A 21,905-nucleotide genomic window follows, 5' to 3' on the forward strand; every position below is an offset into this window, starting at 1 on the left:
CAGACGAGTCCTCTGTTTCACAGAGGCGAGCCTCGTGGCTGCGAATTTGAAAAAAAAAAACACGGTCTCCTGTGAATCAGTAAGTCCGCCGTCTGTGAGGTTTCCAATATCTCATAGCGCATTGAATCCCATCCACGGCGGCAAGGACTGGATTGGCTATAGCATGGCGAGGAGCAATCCGATACGGGTTTAGTCTGACATGTACATATCATGGTTGCTTCATGGTTGCTTCTCCCGCCATGTTGCCTTTACAGAAATGCCTTGGTTCAAGCAGGGATGCCTCATGTCGCTTTCCTTGACCACGTTGCCATTCAATCGTGCGGTTAAGTTGGTCGCGGGATCAGTCGGCAATGGGCGATGGAATCATGGGGAGGAGGGAAAGGTACGACGGGGAGATAGATGGTACGATGTCTGACCCACTTTTTTCTTTTGACAAAGGGCGGCATCCGATGCTTTCTGAAAGGGGTGACCTTGGATGGAAAACGCGGTAGATTACCCCTGAGTGGTCATTTAAACCCTTGGAATCGCCCTTTCCTCCCTCATCCATTGAAAAAGGAGCACACAATTCCTTGTATTTTCAATGGAGGCGTCCTTTATGGCAAACCAATTGCATAACAAAAGAAAGGTGAAAAATGAAAGGAATTGGGACTTGTTCGGACAAAATCATAACAGAGACCGCGAGGCGCGTCACAACGCGATCTCACGTGAAGCGAAATTTGAGTTTTCATTGTTGCTGCTTTCATCTCTTTCACCATCCTCTTCCCTTTCATCCTCTACATTTCCTATATAGCCCGCCAAGAGACCAGTGGCTTTTTCTCTTGATTCCCTGTAAGTCGTCTCTTATCGATTCTGAACAATCCTGGCCTCTGTATTCTGACCGATAACCAGAACGACCATCGACCGATAAAAAAAAGCCAGTAAAAATATGGATCTCCAAACTCTAACGAACCTTTTTACGACAACCTACAACCCCGATCCTAATGTTCGCAAGGCTGCCGAGCTGGAGATTCGCAAGGTGCGACCCATCGAGGCCTTTTTTTCGTTTATCGCAAAGCTTAGATTTGCATAGATCGGGAACGAGGAGGGCGTTATCACGGCCCTACTTCAGATTATAACGAACGAGGGTGTAGATCTGTACGTGTTTTCTACGCGTCCTAGCTGGAAATCTCCCTCATCGCTGTGCAGAGCAACCCGCCAGGCCTGCGCCGTCTGGCTCAAAAATCGCGTCTACAAGGTCTACGGCATCGAGACTGACAGGCGTCCAGAGAGCCCGTACATCGTCGACGCAGATCGCGATGCCTTGAGGAACAACATTCTGCTTCTGCTGGCCAACTCCCCGTCACGACCTCTCACGACCCAACTCGCCACCGTCCTCAAAACCATCGTTGCCCACGATTTCCCTGAAAAATGGCCCGGATTCCTCGACCAAGTCAAGCGTCTTTTGGAGAGCAGCAACGTACGCGAGGTCCATGCTGGCTGCGTCGCCGCTTTGGAGGCTGTCAAGGCCTTCAAGTTCCGTCAAAAGAACGACTACTTGCCCAAGATCATCGACGCTCTCTTCCCCACCCTGGTCAACATTGCTACCCAGATGGTTCAGCAACCACCCAGCGCATCCCAGGAAATCCCCACCATGCTCCATCTCATCCTCAAAACCTACAAATCCAGTATCACCGTCAATCTCTCCGCTCACCAGCAGGCCGCTCCTTCGCTCGTGCCCTGGGGCCAGCTCCTCTTCACCGTCGTCAACCTTCAGATCCCCGACTCTGCTCTCGGTCTCACCAATCCTGGGTCACCCGGAGATGAGGACGAGAAGGAGAGGAGCGAGTGGTGGAAGGCGAAGAAGTGGGCTTATGCCATTCTTGGTCGTCTCTTCCACAGGTTCGGTAACCCTAGCCAGCTTCCCTCGGCTCTCCAGAAGGAATATGGCGATTTTGCTCAACACTTTGTCACCATGTTCGCTCCGGAGATTTTGAACATCTACCTCAAGCAGGTGCAGCTCTACGTCCAGGGTCAGGCTTGGTTGTCGAAGAAGTGCCAGTACCACATCTTTACCTTCTTCAATGCTTGGTAGGTCCTCATATCTTTGGGTCACGACATGTGTTGACGTGCGGCGTAGTATCAAGCCCAAGTCCACCTGGGTGCAACTCAAGCCTCACTTCGAGACTCTGGTCTCCACCTTTGTCTTCCAGCAGCTCACTTTCAACGAGCCTCGCAGGGAGCTCTGGGAGTCCGACCCCATCGACTACGTTCGCGTCTCTGTCGGTACGTATCTATACATGTTCTCAATCACCCTTCCACTAATCAACGCTCTTCACAGATGAGTATGAGAGCTACGCCACCCCCGTCTCTGCGGCCACCACTTTCCTGCTTGCCCTGGCCACCAACCGAACCAAGATCACTTTCATGCCCATCCTCACCTTTATCAACAACATCCTCCGTTCCGACGCCGCCCCTCCTCAGCGATTCGGTGCCCTCAACATGACCGCCGCTCTCAGCCCCCACATGATGAGCCATCCTCAAGTCAAGGGCGAGATGGCGCAGTTCATCTTGAACTTTGTGAGCCCCCAGTTGGAGGCTTCCGAGGGTTACTTGAAGGCCATCGCCCTTGAGATCATCGGCACTGTTGTCAAGCACGGCATGCAGTTCTCGAGCCCCGATGTACGTGCCGTTCCTGGTGGTGTAGGGGAGGTGTGAACTGACTATATGCGCCTTGTAGATCTTGGATAAGCACTTCAGGGCTGTTGCCAAGCTTTTGGATGATAAGGACTTCCCTGTCAAGGTTCAGGCTGCTCTCGCTTTGACCGAGATGGTTTTGGTTTACGATGAAGGTGAGTTCGCGACGGGCTTGTTCCCAGGTATATGCTCATCGCCCTTCCAGTCCGCAACGCTCTGGCTCCCGAGGTCGGCAAAGTTATCCAAGACCTCCTCAAGATGTCCGACGAAACCGACCTCAACATCCTCAACCACAGCATGGAAGTCATGGTCGACCAATACCACAACGAGCTCCTCCCCGTCGCTGCCCAGCTCACCGCCCACCTTTGCGAATCGTACATGCGCTGCGTGCGTGAGGTTGTCGCTCAAGAAGCCGACGTTAACCCCAACAACCTCGAGTTTGAGGATGTGGTGGATATGAATGACGATAAGACGTTTGCGGCGATGGGCATTGCCAAGACTATCTCGACTGTCGTCGACTCTATTGATTCGAGCAATGAGATTTTGGCGCAGGTGCAGGAGATTATTATTCCTATTCTTGTGTTTACGCTCGAGAACAAGTTGATTGGTGAGTGGTTCCTTTGGATCTTTATCCAGGGGAGCTGGGATGCTGATGGGGACATGTAGATTTGTTCGATAACGTGTATGAGCTCATTGACAGCTTGACGTACCACCTCAAGGCTATCTCGCCCAACATGTGGCGCGTCTTTGAGCTCACTTACAGTGTTTTCAAGAACGAGGCGCTCGACTTCCTCGAGGGTGCGTTCCTTCACCAATTTCTCACTCTACGCACTGACGATTATCACACTTTTCGGAAACAGAGATGCTCCCCTCGCTCGACAACTTTGTCTCCTACGGCTCCGACGTGATCAAGAACAACGAGGAGTACAAGCGCATGTTGGTTGATATCTATACTTCGTCCATTTCGGGTGAACACCTCGGCGAGAACGATCGTGTCAATGGATCACAGTTGGCTGAATCCATCTTGCTCAACTTGCGTGGACATGTTGATAACGTGTGTACCTTTCCTTTTCTCTCTGCGTTCTTAAACAACATCTAACGTTGAACGGAAACACAGTACCTCGAACTAATCATCAACACCGCCTTCTCCCTGCTCGACAAAACCGAGACCGCCTCCCTCCGCCTCGCAAACCTCGAAGTCCTCATCAATGCCGTACTCTACAACCCCACCGCCGCCCTGCACCTAATGGAACGCGCCGCGCCGGGCAACGCTCGTCTATTCATCGACCGGTGGTTCGCGGCGATTACTGCTTCGGAGAGCAGGCTTCCTAGGGTACACGATAAAAAGCTGAGCATTTTGACGCTGGCGGCGTTGATGGAGCTGCCTGCGGAGAGTGTGCCGGAGCAGTTGAGGGATGGGTGGCCTGGTATTGTTGGGGGTGCTTTGAGGTTGTTTAAGGATTTGCCCAAGGCTATTGAGCGTGAGTCTTGTCTTGTCTTTTCGTGAGTGTTGGGAGGGGATGTGGTGTACTGATTATATTCGCGTTTTGGGCGTGTATAGGTCGAAAGGCGCTTGAAGCCGAGTTCCACGCTGAAGATTCTGACGACGAGTCGTTCGGAGAGAGGTTGTTGAACTTGAACGATGAAGAAGGTTCGTGCTTGCCCTTAATGTCTTAATTCCTTATCACTCACCATCCCTCTCCAGGCGACGTATGGGATGACGAATCCGCCTACCTCGAGATGCTCGCCAACGAGGGTGCACGCCTGCGTGAGAAGCAGAACCGACCTCCCGATGCTCCTTCTGACGACGAGTCTGATGACGAGGAAGAGGAGATTGAGGAGGAGCTTGGATACTTGAGTCCGATTGACGGTGTAGATCCGTATGTTACGTTTAAGAGGGCTTTGACCAGTGAGTAAACCCTTCCTTCCTTTTCCTCTTCGAGCTTTTGGGGCTCCATGTGGTTATTGTGATGGATCGAGGGATGTTAACGCTATTCCTCTTTTTACAGCTCTTCAACATCAGAACCCAGCTGTATACCAAGCTGCTACGACTGCGCTTGATATTGACCAGCAGACTTTGTTGATGGAGGTGATGAGGCTGGCGGACAACCCTCAGCCTGCTGTTGCTCCTGTTGCTGCTGCGTAAATGCGTTGCGGTTGTTGCCCTTGACATACTGCTATTGTTGGCTTGCCGATACTTATCGATATCCCAGACGTACTGCTCAACTGTGACGCTGAACGAACAGGCACGACTCATTCTGTGATGACATTTTTTCTTTGTTTCATTGTTTCTTTTATACTTAGCTTTTTTCGTACGAGATCGTTTCCTGCTACGATTATATAGCGACGCTCTCCGTTACGCTTTATGATCATGATTTTCTCGATGTGGGTTGTTTCTGGTTTCGGACGCTTCGCGAATCCTTCGAATGTTTCTGATAGTCTGATAGCGGTCAGCGCTTTGTTGGGTCGGGAGTGTGTCATGTATGTATTGTGCAATGGCCCCTCTGAGGTTAACGTTCTTCGCGAAGTGGGATAGATACTTGAACGATGTCCAAGGAGTCCTTTCGGGGAATCTTTCGCTCTCTTGAGTGCTCAAATGAGTTCTTGTGACTTTCGGGACTCCTTTGTATTGTGGGTAGAATCTCGACGGGGGTGTGGCTCACCCATGGTGCCTACATGTCCAGGACCACTCATCTTCGATTCTTCGATGGCTTGCCGCTTGTAGGCATCTTAGTCCTTTTTGTTCAGACTTACTCACCGGCTCGTAGTCGATAGAATTCGCACACAACGTATACACAGGAAATCCGGTTCCGGAAGGCGACTTCAAAATGAATTCAAAGGGAGAAGTCTTTGTTGGGTTGTGGGTACACGAACGAACGAACGATGCTCAGAGTGGGCGATGTGGGTAGATGGCATGCGGATTTGGGAGTGGATGCCACAGCCCATGAACGCTACATACTACTTGGATGAACACATAAAGTACTGCGCCTGAGGTTCGTAAATTTGGTGTATGTAGGTGTATACTGGTTATCCTTGCCTCTTCGAGGTACGTAGGCTGGGTAGTTTCCGTGGTTCTCGTCGGTTAACTCCGTGAATTCGAAGTGGAGCCTGAGTGCGTAAAAGGTCTCTTGCAGTATTTTCGAATAGGGGTTCTGAATCTGTTATACTGCCGCAGGACACTCGATACAGTTTATTGCCCCGGTTCTCCCACTCCTTCCTTACTTCAGTACTATACGATTGAATAGAATTCTATTCTCAACGACGCTATTAGCGGAAGGTCGGAGTACCTATTCATCTGCAATGATCCCATGGTGATCCCATTCTTTCAATGATAGAAATCTAGCAATGTATCGCTATGGGATTCGCGTATTTTCGAGCTCCGTCGGGCAGTGCGGAGTATGTGCGGAGGGAAATAAGCGCCGGCCCCGCCACACGCGGGCGCTTTTCGCCACCGGCAGGCTAAACTTACCTAAGTAGCCCGACTCCACCCCAGGGTCAGGGTAAGCGGCTAAAGTTCCCCCGAACAAGCCCGCGTACGCGGAATGGAGGCGCGGATATGGGAATGGATCAAGCTAGACGTGTTCCGCTCGAGAAACGAAAGCGAGTAGTACATAGGATGTAAGGATGAGTGGAGTTGGAATAAATTGAATTAAATTAAATTGAATTAACAAAGGTGCCCCGCTAGGGATCGGCAGTGTACGTAGGAGATTACCGTCGACTCGGTGATGAGCGACCCTAAACCATCTTCGTCGATCCCATTTATTCAAGTTACTTTTTCCTTTTTACGTGTGGGCGGTGCGGTTTATGCTATGCGATGGGAACGAAGCTCGCGGTAGTTTGTAGTATATTAGTAGATGGGATTCAGAGGTCTAGCATAGCATGGAGGTAAAAGTACGGTTAAGCTAGCGCATATGAACTGCGAAGCGAACTCCTTACTGTAAGCTTAAATTCAAAGAACTTGTCGCATGGTTTTGAAGAAGTGCCGGGTTCGACGAATTCGAAGAAAGTAGAGTAGGGGTACTAGGGTAAGTTTCAAGCTCCCTCTCTCATCGGATTGAACTCACCAGTTCGGACTTGTTCACCGAGAAGTACGAGTATGTACTTGGAAGATCCAGAAGTCCTGAAATATGAATGAAAAGAACAAGAAAGGGGATCCTAGCGTTGAAGCTTTAGAAGCATGGTCCTCTTGCTCTCAAAGTTTACCCTTCTCTCCCGTTGCCGAATTGCGATAAACTTGAGAGTCAGGCACGGCGGTGCAGAAGAACTCCCGCTAACCATGGGACCGTGATCATGATCAAGCCCGGGGATAGCGCTTGTGAGTCCTTTGACGAAGGAACCCATTACTCTGAATGACGCATACGTACTACCAGAGTTACTTTCAGCCTACTCTCTGGGCACTGTGGCAATATCCAAGGACCCGAGTTCGCCTCTTGAGATGAAGCATCTTCCACGAAGATTTGCATTCAACCTCGAATTCAGGAAGAATTTTTCTGTCCAGTTTCCCATTCGAATTCACGAGACACGCTTGGAAGAGTACAATATACGCTTCGCGTATCGCGAATATAGCCTTGCCAGACAAAATCTACTTTATTCTGGTAAGAAGACCACTCACGAAGCTAGCACCCCGAATCATGATCATGATCCACCCCCAATTTACCTGACGGAGCCAGAGCAAGGAGAAAGCCGAGCGGCTCCCCAAACTCAAACTCCTACTCCAAGCTAAACTATGCTGTTAAGTCATAGACATCACGCTTGTTTGAAGTTTAAACATGTATGGGTGTTCTGCTTGGGAGGGATGTGGCGAATCACTTGTTCAATCCAAGTCATCGGGGACGAATACGAATAATCCGTACCACAATAGAAAGTATAGTAAAAAGCCACCTATACATAGGCGAGCGTCACCTCTGATAATAAAGTGACGTCGAAGGGCTGAACAGAAGATGACCGACCACACCTTCCTTATGCACCACCAATTCTCAACCCAACCCCTTCCCCTTCTCGCTCTGCGGCTTGGCCAAAAAGCTTAAGCGATCTGTAGAACCCTTAGAAGTAATTCCATCCATCCAGCCCCTCGTTAATGACCATCGCCACCGTGCCAACCGTGACTGTCCTTTCCAGTTCCGAAGGTAGAGTTTCTTGGCCACGGAAGGAGAAGAGAAGGTGGATGGAACTCCTAAGAACAGCCCACGATAATCAACTGGGTTCCATCAGCGTTCGACACAGAGGAGCACCATTCAAAACCAGCTTTGCAAGTAATCGATTTACCCAATTCACTCTCGGCTCGACCACAACTGCAGTAACTGGAACTTTAACGTCCCACCTTGATGGTGTGATAATCTCCAAGAAGCATGCCATCCTGCACTGCAACGAACCTTCACAGAAAAGAAAACAGGGTCAATACATATGTACATACTAGTAGAAGAACTCGGCTTTCGGAATCTTGCGAGTCTGCGAAGTCTATATAACAACAAGTTGTGCACCCGTACTGTTTTACCTGCTTTTGGTTTGCACGTTTGACCTTGATCAAATAGTACTTGCCTTTCTTCCTTTCTTCGTTCGTTCGAATTCGAAAATTGTTCACCCAAGAGAGAAGAGATCAAAAGTGTAAGCGGCAGTTGCCCGTTGAGTCATATGGAAACTCAGTCGTCGATATCATCAAGGTTGAAAGTTCGTCTGTGTACTTGTCACTCGGGTGGATTTTGCGATGATTGGATCCGTTGGTTGGTTTCGGGGGCGAGAAGAGGGGGCAGTGGTACAGACGGGGAAGTGGTGAATTGACAGAAAGGATCCGTGGGGCGGGAGTATATTGGCTCCACATGAAATCGGCACAGTCAATAGAGTTGGATAGTACTATGTAGTGGCATGCTGGAAAGGAAGAGATTCACGCAACTACTATAGCCTGGCACGAGACACCTCAGCGCCGGCGCGTGTTCGCAGAAGTCGAGCCCATCTTGCTTCTGGTCCTCCCTAGTTTACTCGAGGCAGGCAGGGGATTCGGATCCTCTTCTTCCACGTTCCCTCTTCGCCGGAGCGGGTCGCTACTCGTCTGATCCCAGCCGTCATGATCACCTTCCCTGACTGGACCAGTCACGGAACTTTCTTCTAGAAGCACTGCTACCGCTTTCTAGGTATTCTGCCCTTGTGACGCAATGCTGGGTAAAGTCTGGGCGTTGGGCAAATCGGAGAGCTGATTTGTAGGCCTCGGTGACTGGACTGGAGGGGGATCGTGTACGTTAGGCCTTATTGAAGATGAAATGAACGCCGGGTGGATTGTGTACGCACTCGCTTGCTTCGTAGATAACAACGTCCCAGTCTACTGGTGCGAGAGCACGCAACTCCGCTTGTCTGATATACTCTTGATTCAGCAATTAGCCGAGGGGACAACCCACTGGAATGGCTTACAGTCGTTGACGAAATCCATGGAAGTTGGCGTTTCCGCCGATAAGGCCAATGTTAGCCCAGAACATTCCTTGGAGGTCATCGGGGAGGAGCGATATCGAATGGGCGATCGTTTCCGCTAAACCCGCCTGTTGAAGGCCTGTTGTGATTACCGTCTGTCAGTTACCCGTCGAGCACACAGGATTCTTACGCGCAAAGAGACTACTTTACCTATGTCATCTGGTCGAAAGATAAGTTCCGGCACAGTAAACCTCTCATTGTTCATCACCAGGATTTGATCAGCATCTGTGACCAGGGTATCGTCCTGTCGAACCTGTCCCGGCTTGTTTTTGGCGTAGTCAGGCAGGATGTATTCGCGAACAATATCGTTGTGTCGCGGGTCGGACCTGTAGAGTGGATGCTGTTGTCAGAGACAGGGCGGGAGCAAAACCGCAGGGGCGACCCACCGACAGACTTCCAGGTCTCGCTTAAAGTCTGATGAAACGAAGCAACATGTCTCTTTAACGTGATTCATGATATAGGTCTCGTCCATCATGTTCCACTGTCTGAAGGACACGAGTTCTTTCAGATGGTTTGTCAATAGCTTCCCGCCTACATCCAGTCTGAAGCGGGAGGCAGTGGGTCAGTTTGTCGCATCTAGATCTCGAGAAGCAAGGAACAGTACCGTTTGACGGCAGGCCAAACGACTTGGCCTTGCAGGATAGGCACTACATGGGTAAAACTGAAGCCAGAATCTACTACCAACATGCACTCTGGCGGCGGCACAGAAGACTGCGGGTTGAATAGGGTGCCATACGGAATCAGCGATGCCGCTAACCAAGATGGAGTCAATCATTTGACGCTGGGAGGGTAAACAGCTCCAACGTACCGGTGCACCGATAATAAGAATGGAATTCGTATTCCTCGAAAATGAACTGGTCGTAAACGTCCTGGATGTTGGGAAGATTGAAGTAGGGTTCCGTGACCAGAAGCGTCGATTCTGTGGTGTCGACCTGCGCGATATCGTGAGTCCAATCGGAATGTAGAAGAGATGGGCTCGTCTATACGAACATTCAGAACTTGATCAGAGAAGACACCATCCCAGATGGCTTTCTGCGCGTCCCAGTCGACTACAAAGCCCTAGAAAAGTCTATTGGAGCCGCTTGAATGGAATCTAGTCTCGTGCGACTAACCTTTTCAATCGGGAGTCGATAATGCAAGGATGTAAAGTCCTGGCAGGCCGAGAATTCATGGCCAATGTAAGTCGATTTGTCGCCCCTAGATTTGATAACGGCGTTGGGAATTATTCTGGCCAGAACGCAGATTTAGCGACGTCTTCCTCGTGGGCGCCTACAGAGATTCACCGACCTGGGTTCGACGTCCAAATCGACTAGGCCTGTCTTGATCGTACAGCCTCCATTGTCCAGGATCACAATGTTCTTCTTCATTCAGTCTTGGACTTCGTCGTTGTTGGCGGTTCACAACATGGTGGTCGTGGTAAACCGGCCGTGATGCTTGCCCTGCACGTCACCAAAGCCATCGTAGCACTCTTCCCCGACGCCTTCACCGTCCGCACGACGCTCTGCTCCAAATTCCAGATTACAGAAAAAATGACGAAAATAAAGAATCTGGGGCCGCCGGCTACGTTCGGTGAACGGTCAGCGGCTACAGCGTGACTGAATAGGGGCCTAGAGCATGAATCAGACGACCACCGGGCTTGTCATCCAAGCTTTGACCAGACCCTCATCGTCGAACTCCTCCTGGTCAGTTCCCAGTCTATAACTTACATTTAAGAACACGGAACTTAGGGTTGAATGGCATTTCAGGAGGCCCCTCGTCATCGGACATCGAAACAATCCGTACCTCGTTCCCCAGAACCGAACAGATCCTCTCCAGCGCAGAGTATTCAACGCTATTTGGCACTTTTCGAAATTCATATACTTCGTGGTGAGTTTGAATGACATTGTTTCTATGAACCCAGCTGACAACGAGGTCTCCTGAACCCTCGGATTGCAGGCCCCTCGGAATCACTTGATTGGAATCTACGAACAAACGATACGATAACCAGCGAACGATAATGTGTATTGGCGTCTGGACTTTGGATCATCCGGATTATGCTTTGTACGTCTGAGTGACCCAAAAACCTATTCTCGTTTCCTCTGTTCGTTAAAGTGTGACTTACCAAACCAATGCCCCTTTGACAGAATCCTCTGCGAAAACCGAGATGAATTCATCGATCGACCGACGGAGGATGCTCATTGGCACTCGTTTGGAGACGTCCAAAAGCAGGATGAACCAGGCAACGTATTGTCAGGTCGGGATATCAAGGCAGGAGGTTCATGGTTTGGCCTAAATAAAGAAGGCAGGGTCGCACTCCTGTAAGTCAGAGATATGTTGCCACACATACCCGATCCTGAACACTCCTCTCTAGGACAAACATAACCGAGCCTCTTGGGAGATACAGTTCATCCAGAGGCGCACTCGTCTCCTCCTTCCTACTCTCCAAATCAAACCACCCCTTGGAGGACGAACTAGGAAAGATAGTCTCTCCGAACGCCGCATTCGCAGGATTCAACCTACTACTTCTCTCGCCTACTTTACGCTCCGATGATACCATCTCGTATGACGCCCTATTTGTCACCAACCACGGTGGAGGCGGAGTTCTAACGTCTCGTCGACTTACACCTGAAGAACAACGTTGTGGATGCATGTCCAACGGGATTGATGGAAAAGACGCCAGCCAGTGGCCCAAAGTGATACACGCCACCCGGGAGTTCAGTGCTGTCCTTCAGAGCCTATCCCAAGAAGCCACAGAAACCGAAATTGCGGACCATCTCTTTAATGTCCTCGCGTGAGTAAATTATCTTAAAATTTGGGGTCCATCGTAAAAAAGTTCGTTATTGACTTGGGGAGGGGGGGATTTTCCGAGAAGCTGGCGATGCAGTGAACCTATTACACTCCGTACTGGGCTTCGAAACACAGTCCAGGTCGAGCCGATTCCGATCGTTCTCGAAGGATCTCAGTCGGCGGTTCCAACAGCCTATGGAACGCGTTTATCCACGGTTCTCTTGATTCGGCGAAACGGGGACGCCCATTTTATTGAGCGCGATATCTGGAAGCGCGATAATGACGGAAACATCGCCAGAACAGACCCACCTACCCAGCGCGAATTCAAGTTCAAACTGGATCTCGAAGCTATCAGAAGAGCGCAATCATCATCGCTCCGCGGATAATGCCAGTTCCATGAAATCAAACGCTGTTTTAAAGTTAGTGTAGTCACTCCGTGAATGTCGAGTAGACAGATAAGTAAACTTGAATTGAATTTTTTGTGGGATGTACATAACCATAGGTCCAGCCAGGGATTTGAGAGTCCATTACGCGAATAGATAACTAAATAAAAAAGTAAAAGTTGTACAGTAGTGTATCCAAACCGAATAAAGTTACAACACCTCCAGTGATATGCAAGAAAGGAAAAAGGGGAAGACTACAATCGTTCGAAAGACGATAACAAACACCAAGAAAAGAGGGAGGGATCCATAGCAACATAATGAGTGGACATGACATGAACATGTGAATAGATGTCATTGAGTCGAGTCGTTGATCTCGAGGGAGAGATAGAAGAGTGTCGAGGGAGGAGGAAATCACGGGGCAAACGAAAAGAAAAGAAAAAGGAAACGTCCAATCATTCGGGAGAGATTTCTCAGGTGATGACATGCGTGTAGACGCCATGATGTTCTGCAGGCGGGATCGAGAAATAAGGGTTGTAGCCTCCAGTGGTCATATTGCTCCATTCCTGGGGCGGCATCCCTGGCGAACCCGTGGTAGCCTGGAAGTGGTTGGTGGTCGTATGGCCGCCGCCGCCTCCACCGCTGGAAGCAGAAAGGGGAGTCAAGAGCTCGTTATCAGACGGCGTGCTGCTGTCGTAGCTGCTGGTGCCGTTGGTAGCCGCTCCGTTGCTGGAGTGTTCGACGGTGTTGCTATTACGAGGGGATGAAGGCCTGACATTAATTCATATCATGGACACAACAACTATGACAGATGAAGCTCACTGGAGGAGATCGTTAAGCTCGACCACGCGCCGATAGGTCAAGCAGTTCGTATTCGGCGGGTGATGGCTGAACTGCCGGAGGGTGGTCAGCGAGCTCTGAAGCTGCTGTGAGAGATTAATGTACGCCACTCCAGTGCTAGGGTTGGTTCGACATGGGCAGTATCCTTGAGGAGTCGACCCGTTTGTCGTGGAGTACTGGTCGTTATAAGTGCTGTTGTTCCCATCGGGGCTGTTCGTGAGAGGAGGGTACCCGTTGCTCCCGTTGTCGGAGTAGGAGGACGAGGTCGAGTTACCATTATACTGGCTATTGTTGGGCGACGTCGGGTATGTCATGCCAAGGGATGGAGGAGAGTTGTACGGCTGTTGTCCCTGTTGCGTTTGAGGACGTTGCTGATCCTCGTTGAACGATCCGTTCGAAGACGTGCGCCGGACGTCAAAGGTGTGATACCGCACACTGTTAGGCGCAGGAGAGGGGGAGAAGCGGTACAAGTTGGGGTTGGGCGCCTCGGCGGAGGGCTCAGTTTTGATAGGGCTCAACAGGGTAGGCAAGGCTCGACCGTTGCGCCCACTGTGGTCGTCGTTGAGAGTCGCGCTGCGTTTCTGAAGTGGAATACATTTAGTGGCTCGCGAATGCCACTTTTCGTTGGGATCGCCGTCCCGGAAGTTGCTGTCTGCCCAGCGAGGATGAGGCTTGCCTAAAGACGGTTTAGAAACCTAGCCAGACGAGGATCGAGCTGGATAAACATACCTCTGAGCTCGCGCACGAGCGATTCTAGCTCCGCAATTCGATTGCGGAGTCGCGTGTTTTCGTCGAGAGAGGGGTCGTCCCTACGCTTGGAGATAAGCTATGTCGTACCAACAGGGACAGAAGTCGTGCTCACCGCAAGGCGGGGTCGTCAATTTCGTAAACACATAGGCCCGTCTGTTGACAGAAAAGCGATCAATGGGCTGTATTTTGGCCAGAAAAGCTGATGTACTGACGAGACCTAGCTGGATACACCTCTGGCAAGGCCTCTTGCGGTCGCACTAGGAGATGAAGGTTGGTCAACGTCGATCATGATGAGCATGATAGGTCGAGGGCGCACCTTTCGTTTGGATGTGTGGCAATTAAGGCAGCTCTGGGTTGTCCGGTTTCGCCTCCTCTTCCTAATTTAGAGAGAAATCGGGCATAGAGAGGGATGAACGGTAATTAGACCGGGTTGGACAATCAAAGTAGTGGTGGATAGGTGGTACTGACCTGTGGTCTGTGTCGACTGTGAATTCGAGGTCCATAATTTCGCCCTTGAGTTGTATAGGTTGAAAGGATTCAGAGGACATGATGGCAGGGAGCGAAAAGGGAACAAGCTCTCGAGGTATCGAGGTTTGCCCTTAAGTGCATCCGGAGCCATTAAGTAACAAACAGAGATCTGTATCCAAGATCGTATTGTGCCGGGAGTTGACAGATGCAGTATCTCCCGATTCGGACTACCTACTTTGAGCTACGGTCTGGCCTGGGAGCCAATGTCTTCTTTTTTCTACAGAGATGGTCTCGATTAGATGTCACCGTGTTAACTGACAGCCACAACCCAAAATGGCCATATCGCCCTGAGGATCAAGCAGCATGGGATCATGATGATTTCTATCCAGATTCATCCAGTACATGTGGGACACAACTCCCCTCGTCCTCTCCAATCCGGAAACTATCTTGTTAGCCAGCTGCCCCACCTTGGCTCGACTTGACTTTCGTCGGAATTACCCCCGTCGACTACCTTATCTCAGGGTCGTCGGTGAACCCGGAACTCTGCCCCTCGCCATATAATAATACCTACCACTCCAAGCTTCGAAACAGGGACTTCCAAGGTGGGCATCCAACGTGCCATCGCTTACCAGATGGCCCCGGTATTCATCGTCGAGCCTTCTTTCTCAATTATTCCTGCCATCTGTGCAATTTAGCCCGGTATCCACTATATTCCCTCGTACTCATCAATGAAACACAAAGGAATCTTTTTTCGTGCTTCGCGCCCTGGCTTGAGTCTTTGAGCCATGCGAGTCTCGCATTATCCCATGGGAAAATAGCAAAACGAGGCGCTTGACCTCGAACTCGGTGATCCACTCGACACCGTTGGCTAACGAAAGCTTGTTCGTAATGACCAGACCGAGTCCCGCTCGACGGTTGTCGATCAAGTCATGATAACCCGTCGAGGACGTTTGCTCGCATGGCTGCAGTGGAAAATCTAGAAAAACGAAAGGTGTAAATATTCCGAACAACATCCTGGTGGGTCACGGTGCCAATGCATCGCTGAAATGACGAGAGACCTTGCAGTGCAGGATCTGATTAGAAAAGGAAAACGAGCTCACCATGGATTTTGGTGGCGTTGTGGTTCCCTCGCTCGACAAAATAGGCGGGAAGACTCCGGAAATGTGGCGTTACACGTAAAGAAAGCGTGAAGCCATGCGAGCATCCGTGGATTCTGCATGAGGTTTAGACGAACCTCTTCGAAGTCCTTGCTTGAAGATGAAAACGTCTGCTTACAATTAAAGCACTCTCATTGTCAATCATCCGCGGAAGGCGGCTCCCGAAGGTCTAAATGCCAGTGGGAAAAGTCGTGCGCAAAACTTTCCGCTGTTCTGGATAAATCTGCGAGTTTATCTTGATCCTTTATTGGGTGTAGAAGCTTTTCATAGACACTGAAGGATATCCCGTCAAGCATCAAAAGAAGGGGGAGGGAAAACGTACTGGATGAAAAGGGCGATTGAATCTGTACAATTAGAAAGCCGTCGTCATCGAATTTTAATTAGACACGTTTCCTCTTGACAGTGGGGAGGCATCGAATGCTGGGTCCTGGTCAGCAGCAGTGATACATCGGGTCCTCACCGAGAGAGAAGCACACAAACGCTGAAACTAGTGCCACAATCAGTTGGAGTCATGGAACGTACCGACTTGCCAAAAGTGTTGCTATCTCTGTTTGAGAGAGAAGTCCTTGGCTGATTAGAGACACGAAGGTTAACCTGAACCCCTGATCACGCCTCGTGACAGACTTTGACGCCGTGGATAATCTTCCACGGCTGATATCAGTCATTCACATCAAAGCACGTCGACCTGTGAGAAGTCAAGGTGCTTTGGATATGCCGAGTACCCGCTGGGGACCGTTGTAGGCTGTCGTCGGTATCGGAGGCGGTGTGATCTCCAAACGGTGAAATGACCTGTCAGCCTCCCGATAGATATCATTTAGAGCAATTCTGGTAACTCACCACTTTTAGTATGTTGAATTCCCGGAGCCATTCTGGGCGCTCTTTAGCTTTAGTGGTGGACAAGGGTCCCTTTGATAATTCCATAATGAATACGTTGCAATTCGAGACGGCGGCAATTTGCATCATAGGCACGTTTTCCAATGCTCTCGTGGCCTCTCGTGAAGAACGTCGAAGGCGGGGAAATTCAGGCGGAGAGACGAAACCGGCCGCGTTCACATGAGTCGGACTTCTCTCGGGAACTGGCGGTGTCGAAAGGAAGCCTAGCTCTGAGCACTACGGCGGGGCCTGAAGGTCAAGCTCGTGATGTGAACCAGAGTAAAGGGTACCTTGTCTCGAGCCGGTATTCACCACGAATTCGGGGTAAGCCTTGAGAAAACGAGAGTCGTCCACGTTCCAGTCCGTTCAGAGTTCAGTGGGGAGACATCTGATTGACACAATAAGACAGACTTCGATATGATCCCATCATGCCATCCACGACACGGAAGATTGAGCTCAAATACAATCCACCGTAGGTGCCCATCCGTTTTGAATAGCGAGGGCGAGGTCGAGCATCGTTTAATGTATCTGTTAAAGGAGACTGCACGGGATATCATTATCAGTACAGCGTCAGCCCCTTGATAGCGGATGGATACCGGAATGACACCAGCCAGTAACACTTACGGTCGTTATGCTTACGGTATTCAGTACAGTCGGCTTTGGTGTGACTGAGGAGAGATAGCGGGACCTGGACTGGCGAAATGCATGGCTGACCCACATCAAGAATTCGAGAAGCAGCAAATGTGTCAGAGTAGGTTTCTCCACAGGCACAGTTTGGTATTTGTCTCTTGAGAAGCACAGAGGTAGCTTGGGACAGGACGGATCCGGAAAGGATTAAGGGCTGGCTTGGAAGGAAAGCTGAGGGTCTCGGAGTCCCACTGTGGCCCTCGTGAATGCGGGAGGGAGGGAAAGTAAAAACGTGGCAAACGTGACCAATAGATCCTCGTCGCCTGAAAGAGGAACCAGTTTCGCCAAACGGAATCCTGTGGATAGTCTGTCGTAATATTCCCGTTGAGACAATGACATTTCACTCACTATCCGAAGCCCTCGACTGGCGGTGGGAATGACAAGCGGCCATGATAAACGTTAATTACTTCCAATTAGCAACTCGGCGCTGATAATGGGGTTAGCACATTTCTTTGAACGCCACCAGAAAATATGGAGCAGGTAGCTGTCGAAACCTGCCAGAGTCGAGCAGGAGCATTGAGCACCTTTTGTGTTGGAAGACGATAGCATGGCGGGATCTTTCTGTCTGGGGTGCCATCCACAGCCAATGAGTGATGCTCCACGAGGACCAAATGTCGTCTAGCACGCGACTTTCCCGAGTCATGAATGTGAAGGGGGGGATGGAACGGAATATTTTAGTCGTTTCATCGGAACTCGCTCTCGTAACCGACGAATAAGGAAAGGTTGCCTGTGGTGAAGAGGTACGTATGTCGAAATATCCGGCCAGATCCTGTTCGTCAGGGGGTAAAGGTCGAGCATTGGTGGAATGGAAGCTCAAGGAGGGCGCAGATCAAGGGTATTTTCCGCGATAGCCATCTCCGTTGAGTCTTGACTGTATGGAACAGATCAAAAGAGGAAACCTGTACAGAGCGAGAGCAGCGCAAGAACCTGAAACAGGGCATATGAAAGGGTGAGATTGCGTCGGCCATGTCCCATCAGAGAGTAAACTCAGTGTCCGAGTCCTAAGTTTCTCTTGTCTATGATTCTGTGTGAGCGAGCCCAAGGCCATCCATGGAATTTATGGATCAATGCTTCAAGCGCAAGAGGCAAAATTGCGGTTGTGGCCGAGGTCAATGAATTCAGTCTGTGTAGGAGGATGAGCTCACCTCAGTTTATTTTGGGTTCACCGTGCTCCGTGGCACGCTCGACCGCGCGACAAGGTATGTTTTCTCGCCGTTTCTTCGCAACCAGGCTTCCTCCGGCAAATTGTAACCAAAAAAGTCGGTCACAATTTCACCCAAGGCCGCCGGTGCTCCTAGAAAATCGGCGGGCAAATGGTTTGTGCGGTAGCAGGCGGTTCGAGCTTACCGACACCATGGCAATAGGCATCGCGGTGAGCGCGAAGAAGGCAAGAGAGTTCAGCTCGCCGCCAGCGACGACGCCCACAAATTAGGATTTCCCGAAACGGAAAGAGGCAAACAGCGGCAACGCCAGCCGCCATCAGTGACGTCGTCGTCCTCCGGACACCCCTTGTCCACGCAGTCACTGCAACGATGGGCGCCAACGGCTTGCTACTTACCACAACCACTACCGAACTCACTCGCCTAACCCATACAGCAATACTAACATCTAATCTACTTTGACGCGTGAGTTTAGCAGAGAACCCCTGTCAACGCTTGCTCGTTGGTTTACATTCCATAGAAATATCCAAACTTCCATGGCTTCTGCACGACAGCAAGCCTACGATAATCCCGACTTGTCTGCGACATCCCCAGGAGAGGAATCTGAGGCCGTAATGTCTGGAGAAAACGAGCCAGAGCCCCACCCAGGAGTCGACGGTGTTCCCGTTCGTTGTGAGTGCTTCGAAGACGACGGTCAATCTTATGGCCCTATTTCTGACACCGCTCCTTCTAGGGTACGATGTAAGGGGTTATTCACGGTCTACTCGCTATTTCTGAAGGTTCTGATCTCGTTCCCAGGCGGATAGAACAGAGCCTTATACGCGAATTACACCATTCCAAGAGAAGCACGACACAACTGTGGAGTATGTTCAACGAAGTTCGGGATCTAATTTTTGAATTCGACTGACAATATCCGCAACATCAGGTTCTTCTACAAGCCGCTGACCCTGACGGCGTTGGCGTGCGGCCTCGTGGTTCTCGCATATGTTGCGATGACACAGGACGTCTTAGAAGAAGGAAGGGACAAGCGGAGAGTGTTCGTGCTTCTTTTGTCGCCTTTCTTCTCAATCCGACTCTTGACAAACCGATTTCAGGGGAATTTATGCCGCCATAGCTTCTTTCCTTGTCTTCTCGATGATACAGTTCCGTGATGGTCCTTTCATTCGACCTCATCCTGCCTTTTGGCGCATTGTCCTCGGTGTCAATCTCCTCTACGAGCTCGGCCTTGTATTCCTGCTCTTCCAGGACCTTGCAACAGCACGGCAAATGATGACGTACATCGATCCCAACCTCGGCAAGCCATTGCCCGAGAAGAGCTATGCAGACGACTGCTCTCTAACAGCGAAGAACCTATGGGTACGGTTATCTTATCTCAGTCGGCATTCCAGCGGTTGCTAACGCGTCGCCACCGCCAGAACGCGATCGACATCTTTTGTCTTGCTCATGCCCTCGGCTGGTTTGGCAAGGCGATGATTCTCCGGGACTATTGGTTCTGTTGGGTAAGTGCTTCTGTCCAACTAACCCTCCGAAAGCCACCTTACATTCCTCTTAGATTCTGAGTATAGCATTCGAACTTGCTGAATATAGCTTGCAACATCAACTTCCGAACTTCGCAGAGGTGCGTTGCGACGAATCTAAACCCATTCAATCCTATATATTAATTACCTTCCCCTTTGGACAGTGCTGGTGGGATCACGTATGTCCTTTTCGTGAAGTGGCGGTCTTCCAATTAATCACTCGGCTTAATAGTGGGTACTTGATGTTTTACTCTGCAACTGGCTTGGGACCTATGTCGGTACGTTAACATACCTTCTTCCATCGTTCCTGGCTGACCAAGACTCCGCTCAGGCATGAAAGTCTGCCAATATTTCGAAGTAAAGGTCTGTGTATCCCTCGGTGAGTTTCAGTCAGCGTGTTAACATCAGCCTTTAGCCGTACGAGTGGAGAGGTCTTCGTCAAACTCGAGGAATCAAGTCAAAGGCTAAACGCGTGCTGAGTCAGTTCTCCCCGCATGACTTTACTGCGTTCAAGTGGGGAACTGCGACGGACTTCCTTCATTACGTATCCGTGGTACTCTTGCTGGCGGTATTTCTAGCGGCTGAATTGAATCCGTTTTATCTCAAGGTGCGCCTCTGGCGCTGAATTTGACCTAAAGCCTCTAACCTGGCTTGCACAGAGTCTGCTATGGATGGAGCCTGACCACCCCGTCGTTATCCTCCGACTCGCATTTATCTTCCTATGCGGACTCCCCGCTGTTCGAGAGCTATACCAATACATCAACGACCCGAGGTAAAAGTGTTTCTATTCTCACCGTTTACAGCTGTGCTCACATCCTTGTAGGCGCGCAGTCCGTATGGGTCAACACGTCTGGCTTTTGCTTGCCACCATCATAACCGAACTATTGGTTATAACGAAATGGAGTAAAGGACAGTTTCCAGAACCTCTGCCATCAAAGGTGAGATGGGGGTGGACTATCGGTGCCATCTTACTGGTACTTTACCCGACCGTCCAGGTAAGTTGTGGGCCAAGCCCGTTGTTTTGATCTCCCGCTAACATTAGCTCTTTTCAACCCCAGTTCGGGATCCCGAGTGCTCGAAGGTACATCCGGAGACACAAGAAGGCGTCGAAGTCGAAGGCGTTGAAGGTATCATGATAACATTGAAACAGCACCTTGAGCGGTTTTGGTATTTTGGTGATGCTACGTATGATAGGCATATGTTGAAGGCCAAACGCATGCCACCTTCTTATACCACTTTTTTTTTTCTCAAGGAGAAGCATCGAACTGAGTGATAACCTCTGACCAGGAAGCATGATGGCTAATTGTGTTTCTCGGACTGCGTGGTCAGAAGAGAACCAGGGCGATTGCTATTGGTTTTTCCCAGCTGCGAGAGTTGAGCTGCTTCTGCCGAAGGGACCGGAAGTCCAAGTAAATGAGAGTGCACAGCTCCAGCTGCTGCGCGTGGATACCCCGCGTCCTCGAGGTGTGTTTCGAAGGTGGGTTTTCCTGTAGTCGTCACAGGAACATTTTAGAAGGTGCGTGCCTACCAGGGGTACCTTGGAGGATGTGGCCCTCGCTGGAGTGGGACAGGGATAGGGGGCTGCCGTCTACGTATCGATATATCCTGATCATAAGACTTTACACCATGCGCTATATTTATCTTCTTGTGCCCGTTCAGAGGAGAGCTAAATCTGAATCGAAACTCAGCCATCATCGGGAATGTAGATTGGATTGGATTGGATGTGAAGGGCAGAGGGTTGCCAGGCAAGTCCCGAGAGGGCTAAGTATGGCACTGAACATGGAGAGTTGGAGTCTAAGTGTTAACGTCGGAGGTGGTATTCATGCGAATGGGTATGGGTGACGGGCGGACTTCTTCTGTCACTTCATTTGTGGTTGCCTTTCAAATTTCAAATGTGGTCTCTCCAAGTTATACTTGTAACTTCTTGAATTTAGTATATGCGGGTAGGAATACTGGAAAGAGAAGTCGAGCTTCTCACACACCGAGGTTGTGGAATCTGGATGCCGCAGGACACCACTTTGACGAAACCGAAATACATACCGCTTCTTTTCTTTTTGTCCTGTGCTATTGATGTCAGTCAGTCAGTCAGCCAGTCCCGTCTGGATGGTAAGTATTACTATTAGCTGTGCGCATTCCTTATTCTATGCGAAGAGTCACGGTGCCAAAGATTGAAAT

General features: G+C 50.2%; 6 protein-coding genes across 6 annotated transcripts; 3 read left to right on the forward strand and 3 right to left on the reverse strand.

Moving 5' to 3' along the window:
- Positions 1-782: 782 nt before the first annotated feature.
- Positions 783-4,819, forward strand: CC1G_08000 (hypothetical protein; the record flags this gene model as incomplete). The annotated part of the gene is made up of 14 exons (XM_001835439.2): positions 783-828; positions 889-1,015; positions 1,070-1,134; positions 1,186-2,067; positions 2,117-2,262; positions 2,318-2,658; positions 2,717-2,828; positions 2,879-3,280; positions 3,340-3,471; positions 3,534-3,727; positions 3,791-4,154; positions 4,235-4,324; positions 4,379-4,582; positions 4,683-4,819. Exons 2-14 carry the CDS (start codon positions 926-928, stop codon positions 4,817-4,819), a joined length of 3,159 nt encoding a protein of 1,052 aa, XP_001835491.1. The 5' UTR covers positions 783-828; positions 889-925.
- Positions 4,820-8,738: 3,919 nt separating this feature from the next.
- CC1G_08002 (actin-like protein ARP6) lies at positions 8,739-10,499 on the reverse strand (the record flags this gene model as incomplete). Its single annotated transcript, XM_001835441.2, has 10 exons — positions 8,739-8,886; positions 8,956-9,018; positions 9,076-9,211; positions 9,283-9,458; positions 9,519-9,674; positions 9,737-9,884; positions 9,941-10,064; positions 10,123-10,191; positions 10,245-10,359; positions 10,420-10,499. The coding sequence occupies 10 exons, from the start codon at positions 10,497-10,499 to the stop codon at positions 8,739-8,741; spliced, it is 1,215 nt and encodes a 404-aa protein (XP_001835493.2).
- A 629-nt stretch (positions 10,500-11,128) lies between these two features.
- On the forward strand, positions 11,129-12,284 carry CC1G_08003 (hypothetical protein; the record flags this gene model as incomplete). Its single annotated transcript, XM_001835442.2, has 4 exons — positions 11,129-11,172; positions 11,256-11,429; positions 11,483-11,902; positions 11,981-12,284. The coding sequence occupies 4 exons, from the start codon at positions 11,129-11,131 to the stop codon at positions 12,282-12,284; spliced, it is 942 nt and encodes a 313-aa protein (XP_001835494.2).
- Positions 12,285-12,751: 467 nt separating this feature from the next.
- On the reverse strand, positions 12,752-14,416 carry CC1G_08004 (hypothetical protein; the record flags this gene model as incomplete). The annotated part of the gene is made up of 7 exons (XM_001835443.1): positions 12,752-13,049; positions 13,101-13,794; positions 13,848-13,927; positions 13,981-14,021; positions 14,081-14,125; positions 14,185-14,245; positions 14,337-14,416. The coding sequence occupies 7 exons, from the start codon at positions 14,414-14,416 to the stop codon at positions 12,752-12,754; spliced, it is 1,299 nt and encodes a 432-aa protein (XP_001835495.1).
- Positions 14,417-15,061: 645 nt separating this feature from the next.
- Positions 15,062-17,444, reverse strand: CC1G_14952 (hypothetical protein; the record flags this gene model as incomplete). Its single annotated transcript, XM_002910575.1, has 9 exons — positions 15,062-15,312; positions 15,571-15,606; positions 15,816-15,837; positions 15,954-15,974; positions 16,016-16,063; positions 16,331-16,596; positions 16,778-16,894; positions 16,991-17,059; positions 17,402-17,444. 9 exons carry the CDS (start codon positions 17,442-17,444, stop codon positions 15,062-15,064), a joined length of 873 nt encoding a protein of 290 aa, XP_002910621.1.
- Positions 17,445-18,749: 1,305 nt separating this feature from the next.
- On the forward strand, positions 18,750-20,866 carry CC1G_08005 (phosphatidylserine synthase 2; the record flags this gene model as incomplete). The annotated part of the gene is made up of 14 exons (XM_001835444.1): positions 18,750-18,885; positions 18,947-18,954; positions 19,012-19,076; positions 19,139-19,249; positions 19,308-19,569; positions 19,629-19,712; positions 19,766-19,831; positions 19,895-19,909; positions 19,963-20,008; positions 20,062-20,093; positions 20,146-20,337; positions 20,390-20,502; positions 20,554-20,725; positions 20,789-20,866. 14 exons carry the CDS (start codon positions 18,750-18,752, stop codon positions 20,864-20,866), a joined length of 1,380 nt encoding a protein of 459 aa, XP_001835496.1.
- Between the last annotated feature and the right edge of the window lie 1,039 nt (positions 20,867-21,905).

Source organism: Coprinopsis cinerea (assembly GCF_000182895.1).
Source record: "Coprinopsis cinerea okayama7#130 chromosome 8 map unlocalized cont3.8, whole genome shotgun sequence".
In the NCBI taxonomy this organism is placed as follows: Eukaryota; Fungi; Basidiomycota; class Agaricomycetes; order Agaricales; family Psathyrellaceae; genus Coprinopsis; species Coprinopsis cinerea.